The sequence below is a fragment of the Acartia tonsa genome, chromosome 6 (assembly GCF_053477335.1).
Source record: "Acartia tonsa isolate MP-2025a chromosome 6, ASM5347733v1, whole genome shotgun sequence".
NCBI lineage: Eukaryota > Metazoa > Arthropoda > Copepoda > Calanoida > Acartiidae > Acartia > Acartia tonsa.
In genome coordinates, this window is record NC_137265.1 from 34,362,236 (window position 1) to 34,380,504 (window position 18,269).

The 18,269-nt window shown below is 32.4% G+C and overlaps 2 protein-coding genes across 3 annotated transcripts in view; both read left to right on the forward strand.

The window, feature by feature from the left end:
* Positions 1-1,970: 1,970 nt before the first annotated feature.
* Positions 1,971-10,899, forward strand: LOC145322475 (cytotoxic granule associated RNA binding protein TIA1-like). Its single transcript, XM_080164484.1, has 13 exons — positions 1,971-2,137; positions 3,833-3,933; positions 4,319-4,371; positions 4,656-4,746; positions 5,109-5,181; positions 5,452-5,567; positions 5,753-5,884; positions 6,237-6,319; positions 6,523-6,641; positions 7,992-8,079; positions 8,806-8,906; positions 9,455-9,807; positions 10,151-10,899. Exons 1-13 carry the CDS (start codon positions 2,021-2,023, stop codon positions 10,167-10,169), a joined length of 1,446 nt encoding a protein of 481 aa, XP_080020610.1. The 5' UTR covers positions 1,971-2,020; the 3' UTR covers positions 10,170-10,899.
* A 922-nt stretch (positions 10,900-11,821) lies between these two features.
* The window catches only part of LOC145322471 (uncharacterized), a 68,319-nt gene continuing 61,871 nt past the window's right edge, over positions 11,822-18,269 (forward strand). For both annotated transcript variants that reach the window (XM_080164476.1, XM_080164477.1), the window contains exons 1-11: positions 11,822-11,949; positions 12,441-12,508; positions 13,003-13,084; positions 13,473-13,616; positions 14,997-15,107; positions 15,450-16,048; positions 16,333-16,447; positions 16,846-16,898; positions 17,359-17,426; positions 17,565-17,614; positions 18,013-18,130. In XM_080164476.1, coding sequence (XP_080020602.1) covers positions 11,858-11,949; positions 12,441-12,508; positions 13,003-13,084; positions 13,473-13,616; positions 14,997-15,107; positions 15,450-16,048; positions 16,333-16,447; positions 16,846-16,898; positions 17,359-17,426; positions 17,565-17,614; positions 18,013-18,130 — 1,500 coding nt within the window. In that variant the 5' untranslated portion in view covers positions 11,822-11,857. The remainder of the gene's footprint in view (positions 11,950-12,440; positions 12,509-13,002; positions 13,085-13,472; positions 13,617-14,996; positions 15,108-15,449; positions 16,049-16,332; positions 16,448-16,845; positions 16,899-17,358; positions 17,427-17,564; positions 17,615-18,012; positions 18,131-18,269) is intronic.

Here is an 18,269-nt window from a genome sequence, read left to right on the forward strand (position 1 = left end):
TGGAATATATTTTGAAGTTAAAGTTTTACGGCAACCCTGTAAATATATTAAAAAAATAATTTTTAAGTATACTATACTTTTACTAGTAAGTACCACTATAATTTCAATGTTAAAAGCAATTTATTCATTTATAAAATTTTTATAAAAAAAATTTAAGTGGCAACCTGGTTTTGACAAAACTGTACGCGTGTACGCGGCATTAGCGCGCACGATAATAACCGGGTTCGATGTCCACACGTGCAACACCAGGTTTACAGTCAATTTAGGATTAAATGTTGTGTAATTATTTAAAATCAAGGGACTTTAGAATTATATGGTATGACAATAATATCTACTAATTTTATTATCGGCGAACTCTGTTTTCGTTCTACTTGTGCAAACAAAGCATCTGTGAGCTTCCCCTTATTTTAAATGACCATTTCTCTCACAGTCCTAACATTGTATGTTAATTTCTATACATTATATAATACCTGGTTCTAATCCAGGCCAAGGCAGGCAGTGCCTGACCACTAGCTCAAGGTTCACTGAATTCATCACATTGCATTGTGTGTCCAGTCTGAAAAAAAAACAAGTATAAGTTGCAAAGGACAATCAATATAGAGAAGATATACAGAATAGTTAATAACAAAAATATTATTATAATAGAAGCTTCAAAATAAAATGTGACATCTTCATAAAAAATAAGTAGACTATCTACAATAGCAGCCAAGAAAATCATATTCCCCCATAGGGTTCAATACTGGCTAGCTGACTGTGGACAGACAGTGAATTCTATCGAGCAGCTTCGCTACTAAGAAATTTTGTTAACATATTCATATAAAGTTAAATCTAAAAAGCAACATCTTGACAAAAGTCATTAAAGTTTGTAACGATTTTATAACTTTCACAAGTATTAGAAATAGCTGACAACTATTGACATTACACTTAAATAAACTTTAATAAATAAAATTCAAGTTGAAATTAAGACCTATTCCTAAAAAATTTATTAAATTAGTACCTAATGATCAATAACATTCAATATTTTAAATGAATAATTTTTGTTTCAAAAAGGAAAACTATAATTAAAATTTACTTTCAATTTATACAATCACAAAAATCATTTAAAAAATCACAAATAGGCCTAAAAATTTCAATGTCAAGTGAGATGATAATAATAATGGGTTGTCAAAAGGGGTTTCACCCAAATGGTTTGTTATTGCTTACAACTTGGATATCCTCGAAAATACAGAAAAGCCAACTTTTTTATCTAAAATTTTTCATTCTTGTATTATTGCCCATAAAATCCGACCTTTACCTAAAATTAACATTTAGAAATTGTCTCAAAGCAAATGATATGTAATTCTATTCATATAAGGGTAAGTTAATTGAAGAAAAAAAGATTATAATTAAATTCTAAAAAATAAGTTGTTACCCCTGTCAAGGTTTGTGCAACAATGCCGCGGAAAATTTTAAAAACAATGCCAACCTCAAATATTTTATGCCAAATTTTTTTTTAATTATAAAAATAAACAGGATATTTGAGTTTAAAATGTAAAATGAAATACTTAACGAATTTAAAATGAAAATTTATATAAAAAATAAATTTCAAAAATACCTTAGTATATTTTAGTAGTTTAAATTCAATTGAAGCTTTGGCAACTTATTTAATTAGGTTTGCGGAACCGTGTTGTTTGGTTATAAGTTCAATTTTATTATATTTTCAATATATATTATTGTGAATTTAAATAAAATTACTCTATAATAGTATGAAATGTTGATTAGATTTTTCATTTTAAATAAAAAACTACCGTTTACCGTAATTTTTAGGACAGGTTAGATACTTATTCTATTATAAAATAAAAACCATTTTGTTTCATTTAACTAATATTTAGGTATGTGTTTGTCTAATGTGACGTGATAAAAATACCTATAATACTAAAAGTTTAAGTATTATATGGCATGAATCTGATTTTTATTATTATGTTGATTTCAGATTAGACTACCCAAAATTTGAAGATCATACGACCATTAAATTGACAAAATGCATCCTTCCTTCGACAGTTCCGGGGCTCCCAAGACCCTGTACGTGGGTAATCTCGCTCCAGAATCAACTGAAGACCTCATGATGGTACTTTTCAATCAAATTGGTCCCGTTAAGGTAAATCTATTCGCAATTTACGTTTGATGCAGTTATTATTCACTACCATGCACTATCATTTCTTTATTGTATATCAATGGAGTATTTATGAGAATGAAATCCAGAATATTACAGCACTATTTGTAGAGTATTTAGGTCCCTCTCAATCAATTAATATACTTTCCTGAAAATTTTTGTACGAACGCTCGGCTATACTCAAAAAACGCCTATCTCAGAAAACGCCTATCTCAAAAAACGCCCATCTCAGAAAACGCCTATCTCAAAAAACGCCCATCTCAGAAAACGCCTATCTCAAAAAACGCCTTTTTCATAAAATGCCTACTACATTTTTAAGAATTATCTTGTAGTGAAACATGTAAGTCTAAGAAGGTATTGTGAATATTATACAATATGTACATTATAAATCTTCTTATTGAAATATCTATCCCTGAAGTATAATGTCACTTTTGTACATTCCTTAGACACTTTTTATTTTTGTAAGCCTTTTGAGTAACAACATACTACAGGTTTGCTTTTTGAAAATTGATCACAATTGAATATCAAAAACTTTTACCTAGTTAATTCATCTTTTATTTTTTATTTTTTTCATATATCTACTGCAAACAACCCAGTTTACTTTTCAGTTATTACAATAAGATGAACAACTATGAGCTCTATTAAAACATACTTTTTATTTCTCTATTATTTGACCTAATATCTTGAATTAACAGAATATCAGGTTGAAATGTTGTAAATATGACTAAACCTAGTAAATTTGTTAAGAGATAATCATAAAGATGTTGTGAAATTTTGGTTGGGTGAATTTCAAGATGGGGTTGTGAATTTGGGTAGGGTTTAAGGAAGGGATAAATAGTTTGGAAAACACAAAATTATGTTCTAGTTTTTATTATGCTTGAAAGAAATTTTAGATTCATGTTATATAATTATTAAATACACAAATAATATACAAAATATTTATTAAGTATGATATGCTTTAAATTATAAAGCAATTTAACATTTTTTTAGATTCTACTTTCCATAGTTGATGGATTTTGGGGGAAAAATAGGGTGAGGTTATTTTAATGTCTTATCCCTATATTCCTTTTTATTCTTACCAGATTAAAAAATGATATACTTTTAAATGAGCTTCAATAATTAAACTCTTTCCTTCAATGAGAATCTTGCTCCAATAATTTTCTCCCATTTATTTAAACTACCCCTTTTCTCTAAATATAGCAGCTACTCTTTAGTTTACCATTTTATCCATCTTTGTACATAGTTTATAAAATGGTTGATTTGGTAACTATTTATTTGTGTTTTAAATAAGAGATCATGAATGACAAGTTTTGTATTATTCTTTTGAATACTATTAATAAATTAGGCTTTATTTTTAAAAATGTAGTGGGCATTTTATGAAAAAGGCGTTTTTTGAGATAGGCGTTTTCTGAGATAGGCGTTTTTTGAGATAGGCGTTTTCTGAGATGGGCGTTTTTTGAGATAGGCGTTTTTTGAGATGACCCGAACGCTCCAGCCTTTAACGAGATCTTAGCATACACACTCAATATATACAACTTACTAGGTACTAATGTAGGAGTACAAAATACTTATTTTTTATTAATACATAAGTTAGATTTTTTTGTTTTCTGATACTTTTGGATACATATTACTAAATTGTAAATACCTATACGTACATTTCTCATGTTATTTTAATTTCAGGGTTGTAAAATTATCCGCGACCCTGGTTCTGACCCTTATTGTTTTATCGAGTTTGCACATCATCAAGCTGCCAGCGCTGCTTTAACTGCCATGAACAGAAGGTCAGTTAAATTTAGACTGTAGCATATTTTGCAAATTAACTAGCTACCTACCTAATTAAACAAACCCTATGTGAAAATTCTGATTTAATTTGCACAGTAAGGTTAGGTACATTTCTTAGTCTGGGAATTTCCCTTGGATTTCTCATGGGACCGGCCTAGAATGAATTATGAGGTTAGACGGTTATGACATTTCATCTTGCTATTCTAACTGTTATACGTAAAAAAGTATCTGAAAGGCTACAAGTAATCGACAAACTTTTTTTTTTTATTTTCGTCACTCAAAGGAGAAGAAATATTATTTAGATTAATATATTCAATGTGAACATAGAAGTACCATAAAGACTTTTTCTCACAAGTGAATTTAGCACAATTATGCTTTATTTAGACAATGTTTGGGTAGAGAGATGAAAGTAAATTGGGCCTCTTCTCCTGGTCAAGGTAAAAAATTTAAGTTGTTTATGGGGAAGGGGGTGGGTTCGCCACATCTATTTTTTTTAATCTAAAGGAATTTGGCTAAGAATGGTTTATATCCGGTGCAATATTAAAAAAGGCAGTGTAACAATAACGTTTTAACTTCAGCAATTACCCTGCCAAATCCAGTGCTTTAACTTTTTGTTTGTTTCAATATCCAATTTCAATATCTTTTTATTCAAAACTTGCTTGAAATCCAATAGGTATGTTTTTTTTATATTATTTATTAAAAATTTAACGAAAATTTTCAGCCAACCAACCGGTTAATAAAAAAGACACATCTGAACACCATCATATTTTTGTTGGAGATCTCTCCCCTGAAATTGACAATGAAACCTTGAGGTAAATATATTAATTTCTTTTAATAAAAACTGTTCTGTATACACATCAAATAGAAATGAAAGTAAAGTTAAAGATACATTTTTTAGCTTATTTACCTACCATATTTCTAGGGGAATTTGTGCGTCTTATCGTTATTCTTTCGTTAATGATGGTCTTAAAAACAACACAACCCATGTGCCTAAGCATGCCAAAGAAAAACAATATACATCAACATTTATTATTAATTAAAGCTATAAACTTTGTCATTTAAAATATTATGAGTTGATACAATTAATGGTTATAATCAGTGTGGATTTATAATTCCATTTTTGTTTGTAAAAAAAAGTTTAGAATGTTTTGTATAAATGTTGTTTGTTTTGCAGGACAGCTTTCACACCCTTTGGAGAAATTTCAGATGTTAAAGTTATGAAAGATCCATTATCAAACAAACCAAAGGTACATTGTAAACATGTAAAGTTTAGGAGTAACATTGAAGACAAAGAATTCAATTGATATAACGTTTTAGATTAAGTTGAAAATAGTTACATAGATTAATATTCTAGAAATTCAAATAAAGTTTTAATGACATGATTTATACCTATATCCTAATCTTTATTGTTAATGAAAAAAAACTAGGTAGTAATAGTATAAAGAATATAATTTTCAGAAGAACCTAGGTACATCTTCTTAGCTTGTACAAAAAACTTTAATGTATTATTGTTTCAGGGTTATGGTTTTGTGTCCTTCCTTAAAAAAGAAGATGCAATGAATGCTATCGAACAAATGAATGGACAATGGATGGGAAGCAGATCAATAAGAACCAATTGGGCAACTAGACAAGGGTAAGACAAACGCATATCTATGTCGTAATTTGACTGTTCACTTTCTATTTTACTTCAGGAAAAAAAGAAATATAAAAAAACAGGGGGGATTTTTCTTCAAAGGGTGGCAGTTTCAAAAATAGTAATATACCTTCCCTGGACCTATGGAAGAAACTTCACTTTAAATTTTAATTTTTTTTCTGTAGGAAACCAGGAACAGGAGGTGTACCTTATGGAGGCAAGGCCTTGAATTATGACGAGGTGTTCAGACAAAGCTCAGCAACCAACACAACTGTTTATATTGGAGGCACAACCAGCAGTGATGAAATTGTTATCAGGCAACTTGGATTGTGTTCATCCTTGTCTTTTTATCAGTTTTAGACTTTAGTAGAACAGTTACTTGATAATTTCTTAATTTCTATCTGTCCTTTAAAAGCTTTCTGAAGTCGGATTTTATCAGCTGCTGTTACAGTTAGACTGCTGAAATTTTTTTGTAGAGATTCTTCTGACTTAAGCATCCTACATCACTATATAACTCTTTTTCTATTTTCTCAAACAAAAAAGTTTCCATACCTATGTAGAATAACATTACTATTAGGTAAAAAATATAAATTTTTGTATTAGATATGGAAAATACTTAAAAAAAAGGAGTTAATAAGACTCAAGGATGAACATAAATCAACTTTTCAGAGAAGCATTTAAGTTGTACGGTAAAATTGTTGAAGTCCGCTACTTTAAGGACAAGGGCTATGCATTTGTAAGATATGACAATAAGGGAGGTTTCTTTCATTTTTAACATAACATACAAAAAAAGTCAGTATAATCCGCTTATATTCTGTAAGTTTTGTAGATCCTGGTATTAAGAATCTTTGACGGTCGTCGGACGTTTAAAACGTTTGACCAATCTTAAGGATTAGCTGATATTTTAACAATTCAAGTAAATATTCGATCATTTATGAAAGAAAACCTTACTGATAGGAATCAGCTGCAAGTGCAATTGTAGCCTGTCACTTGACTGAAGTTGGCGGTCAGACTATTAAGTGTTCCTGGGGAAAGGAAGGGGTCATGGACGGTCCCGCCAGGCCGGAGCCTAAGGTAAAGACTTCTTTCCAATTTCTTGGTTTTTGCGTTTTGTAATCTCATCAAATTGTTATTGATTTGTTTTGATATGTAAAATTAGGGCTAAGAATAGATTGAGTAGGGACAGGACAATGAAAGATTTTTTCTTACTCTAATCAAAAACTGCCTATTATCTTGAAAATGTCTAGGAAAGAATTATTGGTTTCGCTTCATCGTCTATTCCCTATCCAAATTAAATATTAAAATGCCTCAAATGTAAATGATAGTTTTATATTTTTAATATGTTATCAAGTATTAGGGAGGTGAATCTTGCACCGCATTTAAACCAATACGCGTTTAGATAATTTTATTTCTGGTAAAGTTATGTAATGTTTGCTCCATAAGCTTATTATTAACGTTTCACCTGCTTGATACTTGATATTTTAATGAATTAGATAATAAAAGACTTGTATTGTGAGATGAGATATATTTATTATTAGGTTGTGGGTTTTCCAGGTGCCCTTAGACCATTTTCTTTTTCTTATGGACATAATTGTTCTTGTTTACTCATTGTTAATGTTTAATTCTAAATCTCATCTGTTCACATTTTAGGCTGCTATAGAAACTTGCTTCTTCGTAAGAGGTAGAGGTCTCTGTCTTTATTATTTAACTTTTTTAGTGCCAAAACATCCTTTTTCCTTAATTCAAAAAAATATCCCCTTTCTCCATTAATATTCCTTAAGGGAGTTGGATAAAAAGCGTTTTCTGGTGCCAATTTGGTTTAAACAAATAGTGCTTAGAATCTTCTTAGATTTTTACACATTTGTGAATTTATGATGATTTTAAGTATTATAAAATATAAACTAAATTAGAGGCAGATCACGCTTTTTTGCAACCTCCAATTTTTAATAATTTTTCGTCCTTCAGGTAAGTGAGGTAAGTAGTGTTTTGGCACATTTTTTTTTTCTTTACTTTTTTCTTTTATAAAGAATTTTCTTAACTTTAAATTCCAAAGCAAACTCAAGCAAAACTTTCAATTTATATTTCTACAAACCAAAGAGACCCTTACTTGAAAACAAAAAAAAGACTAAAATTAGATTTGGGTGTGGGGATTTTGGGTCACTTTTACAAATTTTTGGATTATTTGGTTATGGTTTAAGTTGAAGAAAAAGATTACTCTTGAGATGGAATTTGTATTGCCAAAATTCAACCAAAAGTAATATTAAATGTAAAGTATCCTAAATTCTCAATGTAAACTTAGACCAAACATCCTATGGTCTGTTAAAGTGGCAAAACTTTCCTCATATCCCATAAATATCATCTTATGATGGTAGAAAACCCAGCCATTTTAATTCGTTAAATCTTATTATGTTTGTATGGTTATAGGCTAAGAAACGTCCCCACAACAATACTGATAATGATGAGGACGACGGACAAAGTAATTTCAAGAGAGGCTACAATAATTCAAACCAAGGTAAATATTTGAAAGAACAAGAAGTATTTATAGTTGTTGTCATCGCATCGTGTTATAGACAGCTTTTCGCATATATTAAAATGAATTTTAAAACCAGTTTTAATACGGATACCAGGGTTAACAAAACTGGCATTAATTTTATTTTAATATTCATGGAAAATTGTATGTGATATGTTGTTATACATGGTTTTTCAGTACGGCTGAGAACTAGTTAAAATCTATTAATCTGTTTCGAAGCTGTATTGGCAAGGTGTTCCTCAACAATAAGCTGACAGTATTACATGAAATAACAGAAGAGTACAGTTTAAACGCTGCAAAGCATAAAAAATATACATTTCCTCATCATCGATATCTATAATTTTAAAGTATTTTCGACTTATTAATCTCCATCCACCGAAAATGTACCCAATTAATATAGATTGACATGTTTAGACAATACATCATTTTACATAATTGCCTCCCTGTAATTCATAAGGGGAGGAGAGATCATCACTTAATCCAAGTATCGAGGTTAATAAATAGCATTCTAGATAGTTTTCTTGGGGGGGGGGGGGGGGTGATCTATGACACGATCCTAACTTTGTATAAACAGGTCTTAGGTAGATCAGTTAGGTTTTTTTTGTTAATTTCAATTAAACTTCCCATTTAATACCTGTTTTTAGGGAGCTATGTTAAAATTTTAAGCTTCAAATTCCGGAATGTTTCATATTAATATTTTTGTACTAGGTGGATACAACCAAGGTGGTGGTGGTGGGTATGGGGGTGATAACAACGCCTCCCAAGATTATTATGGCCAGCAACAACAGCAACCTTCTGGCTACTACCAGGTAGAGAAAATTGAGTCATATATTGCATCGTATTATAGACAGCTTTCTACGGATTCTAAAATAAAAAATTTTAAAAATAAAACCAGTTTTGTAATTCCTGAGGTGTTTAACTAGTATTAACTTAATGATTTTTCATTTTGATATTCGTAGAAAATTGTCTGTAATACGATGCTATATATAATTTTTCAGTATGGCTGAGAACCGATTGAACCGTGGGATATTGATCGCCTTTGAAGCCATACTGAAAATATATTTTCCATCAACTTTTCTGACAGAAAAAAAATTAACATAAGGTCTAAAGTTACAGATGAAACATATTATAGTTTGATATTTATTAGGACTTGTTGATTCAGATATGTTATAGAATATGACATTTCAATCCTTCTAGATGAATCATCCATTCCAGGAAGATGTGAAAAAATTAATGTTACAAGAAGCAATAATACATCATTCGATAATAAATATTTGCTCTTTCTGCACACAATAAATTCTTAAAACCTTTTTACGTGACATTTTTTTCATGAAGAATTCATATGATTATCATTTAGGGTGGTGCCCAAGGAGGTTATGGCGGCGGATATGGCCAACAAGGTGGAAGTGGATATGGGCAGCAGGGCGGTGGTTACGGCCAACAAGGCGGCTATGGAGGAGGCGGCGGCGGTGGTGGTTATGGCAACCAAGGCGGAGGTGGATATGGTGGTGGGGGTGGTTATGATCAACAGGGTGGAAGCGGGTATGGAAATGGCGGTGGTGGACGTGGAGGCGGAGGCTATGGTGGTGGTGGTGGCGGACGTAACTTTGGCGGCGGAGGTGGTGGTTATGGCGGGGGACGTGGAAATCGTGGCGGAAGGTATGGCGGCGGTAGAGGTGACAGAGGCGATAGAGATGAAGAAGATGTCAGGCATGATAAACTATAGAATATGGACACTTGAATATTGAGAAGCTACGCCATTTAACTATGCTCTATTAGGAACGAATTTCAGGGATTGAACGAGGGAATTCATTTCAATTTTAGGTTCAAAAAGAAAATTTTAAATAATGGGGGTATTTTTTGCAGTGGCAATTGCTCTTGGGAGGGAGGAGGTAGTATAAGCCTTTCGTTGAAGAAGCTTCACTGTAAAGCAGAACCAAATCGGTTCAACGGTTAGCGACACACACATAGACAGACAGACACCCTGTTAATTTTATATATAAAAAATAATTGGTTATTTGGCCTTTTTTCTATAGTTTATCCATGATTTTAGGGCACCCGGAGATGATTAAACAATTAACATCCAAAGTTTACCTTAAATTGTTTTATGGGATAAGTGTTTTTAAAACAAATTGTGAAACAGGACTATATTGTTCTGTTTTGCGAACTTTTTAAAAAAAACTTTTCTCCATAATAATCAAGATTGACTGAAATAAAAATCTAAATATTTGTTTTTAAGTTTGTCTATTTAGATTTTTTGTAAACCTTCCGTTCTGTATTTTTTTCTTGGTTGATCAAATCATACCTACCTAGTTTCATTTATATTCAGAATAAGAAGAAAGTGTATTACATTCTGATTTTTGTTTTCTCATTACATAAATACATTACAAACATCTTTTTATATTGTTTTCTAATCTTTTTTGAACAGCCTCCATCAAGTACCTTTCAATTTTGTATCGCACTGAAAATTGTAATATCTATCAACTGTAATTTTAAATAAAACGTTAACGTAAATATTTATTAACAATGAAGGAAGTCGGGACATAAATTGTTATTTGAACACAAACTAAATTTGGAGTCATAATATGCAGTTTTTGCCTTGTCCCCTTTTGAATATTCAACTTCATGACCAAATGTAAATTTTAGGTACCTATTTCTTTTCTTTTAAAAAGTTAAACTTATGTCAATATTTGTAGAAATTGTTAGGTTTTTTATTTTGAATTGTTTAGACTTCAGTGCATAAATAAATATTGCTTTTGTTGTGATCATTAATTAAATGAAATAAAAATTTTCAATGATGAATTTATTGTTTATACATTTTTAGTAGCGAAGCTACTCTATAATTCACTATGTCCGTCCGTCCGTCCGTCCGTCCGTCCGTCAGTCAGTCCGTCAGTCAGTCCGTCCGTAACGCTATGGGGGAAATGGGATTTACTCAGCTCCTATAATAGATAGGATTCTGAAATTTTTTGACAACATTCCCATCATTAAGGAGCACAATTAACTATAAAACATCAATGGCGGTCGGACGGCTTTTTAGCAGGTTTTAGGCTATTTTTTTAATTTTGCACATTTTCCCCCATATCTTTGGTGTTTATGGTCCGATTTTCAAAATTTTTTCAGTTAAAGATATCAAAATTAAATTTTTCGTCGTTTGGAGAAAACAATAATGACGGTCAGACTGCCTTTTTGCAGGTTTTTGGCTATTTTTATATTTTTTACATTTTCTCCCATATCTTTGGTGTTTATGATCCGATTTTCAAAATTTTTTCAGTTAAAGATATCAAAATTAAATTTCCCATCGTTTGAAGAAAACAACAATGACGGTCAGACTGCCTTTTTGCAGGTTTTTTGGCTATTTTTATATTTTTTACATTTTCCCCCATATCTTTGGTGTTTATGGACCGATTTACAAAATTTTTTCAGTTAAAAATATCAAAATTAAATTTTCCGTCGTTTGGAGAAAACAATAATGACGGTCAGACTGCCTTTTTGCAGGTTTCTGGCTATTTTTATATTTTTTACATTTTCCCACATATCTTTGGTGTTTTTAGTCCGATTTTCAAAATTTTTTCAGTTAAAGATATCAAAATTAAATTTCACGTCGTTTGAAGAAACAACCAAGACGGTCAGTCACATCCACAAAATTTTGTGCTTCGCTACGTATGGATGTTGTCATCCTTGTTTTAATTATTTTTTCTTAAGCCTACCATATTTCCAATATTGTGACCTCTTCTTTTCAGAGAAGCTTGAATAAAAGATGGGCAAAGAGAAGAAGAAAAAGAAAGATAGGGACAGATCTCGTTCGGCGGATTCTGATGAAAATCGGTCCAAGGATAAAAAGAAACATAAAGGATTGTAGATTTAGGCGTTTATTTTTTAAGTCTGGCCCTATGGCTTTCGTAAATAAAAGGTTTTTTTTTATGCAACCAACTCTTAACCAATGCGCAAACGGCACTAAGAATCCGTATTTCAGGATAAAATTTGGAATGAGTAATCCTTGGTCCTACTTAATGAACGAAAGCTTACAGATTGATAAGTTGATACTATTTATTCTAGCGTTATTACCCAATCGATATATACTACTAATTAGATGTTACACCAGATTTTCATATACTAAGGTTATGGTTGCTGCTGGCTCAAATAACGATACCCCCCATCCACCCCCTTTACCCCATTCCTTACCCTCATACTGTATAAACGAACTGACCCAACAAATGAGTTCCATATTAGCTAAATTGACGACTAATTTCCCCTGTCAATATATCCACCTTGTTTATTCTATATCCATTTATTGTCTACTATTTATTTTTCAACGTCTAATTTATGCAAAAAAAATATACAGAAAAGAAAGAACAGTATTCACCTAGTCAAGAATATGAAACTGACCATAATTCTCACAAATCTAAAAAGGGATCATGTTAGAAATACGAAATATGGCTTTTCTTCATCATTTTGAAGGTTGCATACGGCGGCCCACATAGCTTAAATCTGCATATTATTACTGCGTAGGTAATTAGTTCTAGAAAGAAATTGAAATGCGAGATCAAGCGACTAGATAAACCGCGATTAAAACACGTATTTTGCAAGCCGCGCACTCAGTGTAAATCATTTAGTTTGGGTTATTCCATTTTGTAAACCTTGTACAGTTATACCCCCATTAATACCCCGGGGAGTGGGACGGTTGATAACAACGTAGGGCCAGTCCTTTATAGTAGGTACCAAGGCACTAATATCCCAAATGTTGCAGACAATCAACTCTGATTGCTTTGTCTTTGTCTAGAATTCCTGTCTATGCTTAATAAAAGGTTGCGTCTGATTTTGGCCTCTTTTCGTACTAATAATATCACGCATCTGACATAGCAGCATTAGATTATTATCATATTTCTAACTTGATTTGTAAACAGAAAGAGAAAAAGAAAGATAGATCACGGTCAAGAGAGGATTCGGAACACAAACATTCCAAGAAGGAGAAGAAAAAACACAGGTTGAAAATCCAAATAATCTAATACTTGCGTATATGCCTCTAGAGACCTCAAGGGAAACTTGAGGAAAGTATGGTTGGGGCTGTTTAAGTCGACCCGTCACTTTTAATTTAATTTTAAAACGAAGAAGAAAATAGAGGTACCCTCCCTCAAAATTGTTTTAAATCTACCTTAGATCTTTAAAAACTCAATTGTTAAAGTAGGACCATTTAGATCCAGTGGTTGTTAAGATCTTAAGCTACAGACAAACTTACTGACTTTTATATAGTGATTAATTGTTACCTATTAAAGACTTTTTAACGGTTTAGCAATTAACGAGATCATTCGCTATTTGGAGACCGTTACTTTAATATAATAGGATATGATTTTAAAATATTAATTTTAATTAAGGTCAAGATCTAAGGATGAATACGAAGAAAGTCATTCTAAGAAAGAAAAGAAGCATAAAAGAGACAGATCCCATGACGAACATGAAAAATCCTCGAAAAAGAAAAAAAGATCTCGGTCGGCAGATTATTATGAAGATCACCATAGGTAAATATAGGATTTTATCAATAACTTATTTAACAATGATACACCCCCCCCCCCCCCTTATTTTTCTAAATGAATTGAAAATATGGAAGAGGGATAGTTTTTTAGTAGCGAAGCTACTCTATAATTTGAAATGTCCGTCTGTCCGTCTTAGTTTGGGGGAAACGTAAATTTCTCGGCTCCTATGAAAGATAAAAGGCTGAAATTTTTTGACAACATTCCTATTATTAAGGAGCACAATTAACTATACAACATCAATGGCGGTCGGACCGCTTTTTAGCAGGTTTTAGGCTATTTTTGTGTTTTTCATATTTTTCTCCATATCTTTGGTGTTTATGGTCCGATTTCCAAAATTTTTCAGTTAAAGATATAAAAATTTAATTTCCTGTCGATTTAAGAAAACAACTATGACGGTCAGACTATCTTTAAGCAGGTTTTAGGCTATTTTTGTATTTTTCACATTTTCTTTCATACCTTTGGTGTTTATGGTCCGATTTCCAAAATTTTTTCAGTTAAAGATATCAAAATTGAATTTCCTGTCGATTTAAGAAAACAACTGTGACGGTCAGACTGTCGTTAAGCCGGTTTTAAGCTATTTTTGAATTTTTCACATTTTATTCCATACCTTTGGTGTTTATGGTCCGATTTCCAAAATTTTTTCAGTTATAGATATCAAAATTAAATTTTCTATCGTTTAAAGAAAACAACTATGACGGTCAGAATTGCCTTTTTTCAGGTTTTTGGCTATTTTTATATTTTTTACATTTTCTTAATATCTTTGGTGTTTATGGTCCATTTTTTTAATTTTTTTTAGTTAAACATATCAAAATTAAATTTCCCGTTGTTTTGAGCATCCACTTTGCAATTTACTTTAACCATCAGTCAGTTTATCATAGTACTGAAATATAAATATTAAGAAATTAAAAAAAAAATGTTGAAAAGGTTTCGTGATTTTTTCCTAATATACATGCTTTTGACAACTAATATCTAAATTCTTATTTAATTGTTTGTGCTTCGCTACTTATGGATGTTGTCATCCTTGTTTACCTTATATCCTATGGGGACCGGGGATGCCTGAACTCGCGGGGCCTTTACCTGCGGTGCTCTAATCCGGCCGGGCTACCCAGTACCCTATATAACCTAACCTATTTGACCTAAAATGATAAACAAACGAAAAACTACCTTCCACTTATCTTTTGTTAATTGGGGGGGGGGGGGGGGTGTTCGTTTTTTGTTCTAGATGATACTTTGTGGGAAGGCGCCAACGAATTATGTAAAGATACCATAAAAAAATGGAGTTTAGAAGTTTAAAAATTTAAAGTGTTAATAAATGATGGATTTTAAAATTTCCCTATGTATCTTTTATGATTGTATTATTTCTAGAGGGGAAGAGAAGAGAGATAATAGATCTGGCTATGATTATGACAAAGGATATGACCAAGGATATGACAATGATGGAAGAAACTATAATGATTATGACTCAAGACATCATAGGTTTTTGTACAATGTTTAAAAAATAAATTGATTTTTTTGTTATTTTTGAAATATTAATTTCCCCACCCCTCAGACTGTGTTCAAAAACATAAACTCTTTGATTGCTAATACATTGGCCTAAAGTCCCTGTCTGCAAATTGCGCCTATTTAATTTATAAGTAAAGGCTTTTAAATTACTCTTGCTATAATTTCATACCTCTAGCATCCATTACGTCTTGTAGTGGTTTGCTTTGTGCTAAAGTTAAAACCTATCGACCAACTAAAAAAATTGTGGACACGTTATATTTCCAGTCTTAAAGTCTTATTTTTAATAATTTTATTGACATTGTACAAAACAAAAAGAAAAGACGAATATGATGATTATCACAAAAGTGATAGAAACAAAGAGAGAGAAAGAAGTAGAGAGAAGGAAAAGAAAAGGGATAAAGACCGAAGCAGAGACAGAGAGCGTGAACGTGACCGAAGCAGAGATAGAGGTCATGACCGTGACCGGAGCCGAGACAGAGGTCATGACCGTGACCGGGGCAGGGACAGAGGTCATGACCGGGATCGAAGCAGGGACAAAGGTTATGACCGGGATCGAAGCAGGGACAAAGGTTATGAACGCGGCCAAAGCAGGGATAGAGGTTATGGTCGTGACCGAGGCAATGACCGAGATCGTAGCAGGGATAAAGATTACAGCCGTGACCGAAATAGAGATAGAGGCCATGACCGTGACCGAAGCAAGGATAAGGATTATAACCTGAGCAAGGACCGAGGATATGAACGTGACCGAAGCAGGGAAAGGTCTAGAGGACGTCGCGCTTCTGGCGATTGGCGGGCAACCAGCCACCGTGGAATGTCCAGAGAGGACAAATTGTTGGCAGAGGACGATGCTCGTGACAGACGGCGGGAAGAAGAACGGGAGGCTGTTAGAGAGGCGGAAAGAAGACGAGCAGAAGGTTCGTATTCTTAAGTTATATAACGAAAATCAAGGTGTATTTTACAAATTTCAAGCCTTAAATTTTCTGTTATTACTAGCCGTTGCGACCTTAGCATCTAGGGGCTCTATATTCGAAGGGATTTGGAAGAGCAGGAAATAGCCTAAAACCAGCCCAGACTTATTTTCAAAAATAAAAAAAGCTTACTACTTTATGTTTATATAACTGAATGATTTTTAAGAAAACATTTTCTAAATAGTATTATCTGAATATTGTTAGTAAATTCACAGTTGTTTTTGTTTCAGTTGAGAAGAAACGTAAAGAGAACCGAGAAAGGGAGAGTTTACGAGAAGAACAGCGGCATTTAGCACTTAGTGAGGAGCTTGACAAGAAAGCGGACAAATTTAAAGCACGTCGCAGGCAAGACATGCAGTAAAAATCCTTTAGATAAATATTTTAACTCGAAAAAATCTATTGATTTTTACTGTCCGTCCATAACGCTATCGGGGAAATGTGCTTTTCTTAGCTGCTTTTTCAGATAGACAGGTGAAATTTTTGGCAAAGATGCCCTGTACAAAGAAGCATCCAGTATATAATTTACTTGGTCCGTCGGTCTGAAGGTCGTGCTTTTTTTTTGAAGAAAAGGTTTCGGGATTTTTCTATGATTTATCGCATATCATCTTAATTTTTTTTATGACAACAATTGAACTTCTGCACTCACTTTTGTCTGTTTGTCAATCCATGCTTTTTGTTTGCTTCACTACTATTGGTTGTTGTCATTCTAGTTCCAAAAACTCAGGCATGTCTAAATCTTCAAGATCTGGCGGTGAAATTGACAGTGAGGGCTTTAAAAGACTTGACGAGGATGAACCAGGAAATTATTCTTATTATTATTATATACCACCCAATGATGATAAACAAAATTACCCCATTGGTAGATTTAAATTATTGGTTGAAAAAATTGGACAATACTAGCTCAAATTCAATCAAAAATGAAAATACAATATAAGAACCCTATTATTTTTTGTTCCAATCAATTAGATAACATGGCTATAAATTAAAATCTTTCAGTACTAGTGTAGTTTACAGTCCAATGTTCCCTCCCTCCCTGGATATAATCCAATAATAAGGGTGTGTAAATATAATGCACCCTTTTTAAAAACACGAATTGTCAGCTTGTGCTCATGACAGAAAAATAACACGCATACCGCTAGAACCACTCTGAGCTCTAGTTTTTGGAAATATAGAAATCATATCTATGCTGTTTGCAGTTTAGTAGCTACGTAGAAATTTTTCTAGCATTCATAGCAATTTAAGGATAATTTCCACCACAGAAGAAGGGTCATCAGAGGATGCAGAGGACACTTCCCAGAATATTGAACGCAGGCGAAGGATAAAGGTATACAATTCCTTAGAAAGAACTTTGTTAAAATCAGGGAGTTGAAAACTACAGTAAACTTTTGTAAGAAAATTTATATGTTTTGTCAAAGTCTAATAAATATCATAAGGAGTCCATATACCTGTTTTTTTTGTTTAGAATTCAGCGAAACTTGAAAATGCATCCAAATACATCCAAGACTATGTTAGGTAAATACTTTTATTTAAGTTTAATTAAAAGTAATGCAAAATTAATACTTATTTAGGGGAAATTAAATGATTTTTAATATTGAAGCTACTCTATATATTTTATTATGCTTCGCTACCTACTATCAGGGAGAGAGGGGACATTGGACTGTTAAACATTTGGTACCTAAAGTTTTAATAACACTTCTCTCATTCGTTGACTTAAAACATGTTACTTTTATTAAATCTTGTGTTTGATTTAATAACTAGCAGTGTCCAAACTTACGTACCAATTTTTTTAATGTACACAAAGGTTAATTTTGTTTAACATAATAAGTCTACAGTACGTATCTATTTAACGTCCATTGTCTTATCAATTAAGATTCCTGGCTACTCTAAAGATGTTGTCATCCTTGTTTTAGATTTTTATGGTGGGAAGCCAAACAGGCTGAGGAGATTCCTGTTTTCTCCTGGAAGAAGGAAGACGAGTCCTCTGATCAGATCACTGTTAAACTGGATCTTGGCGGGGAAATCGTTAAGGTACACTTTCATTTTTCTGTTTTCACTTTCACAGAACAAAGCTTCTCTTCATTTCGACAGTGTCTTTTTGTCTGTCTTGAATCTCTTCTATCAGTGAGATTTAATGGTGCTTTCCCTCAAAGTGCCTATCAAGCACTGA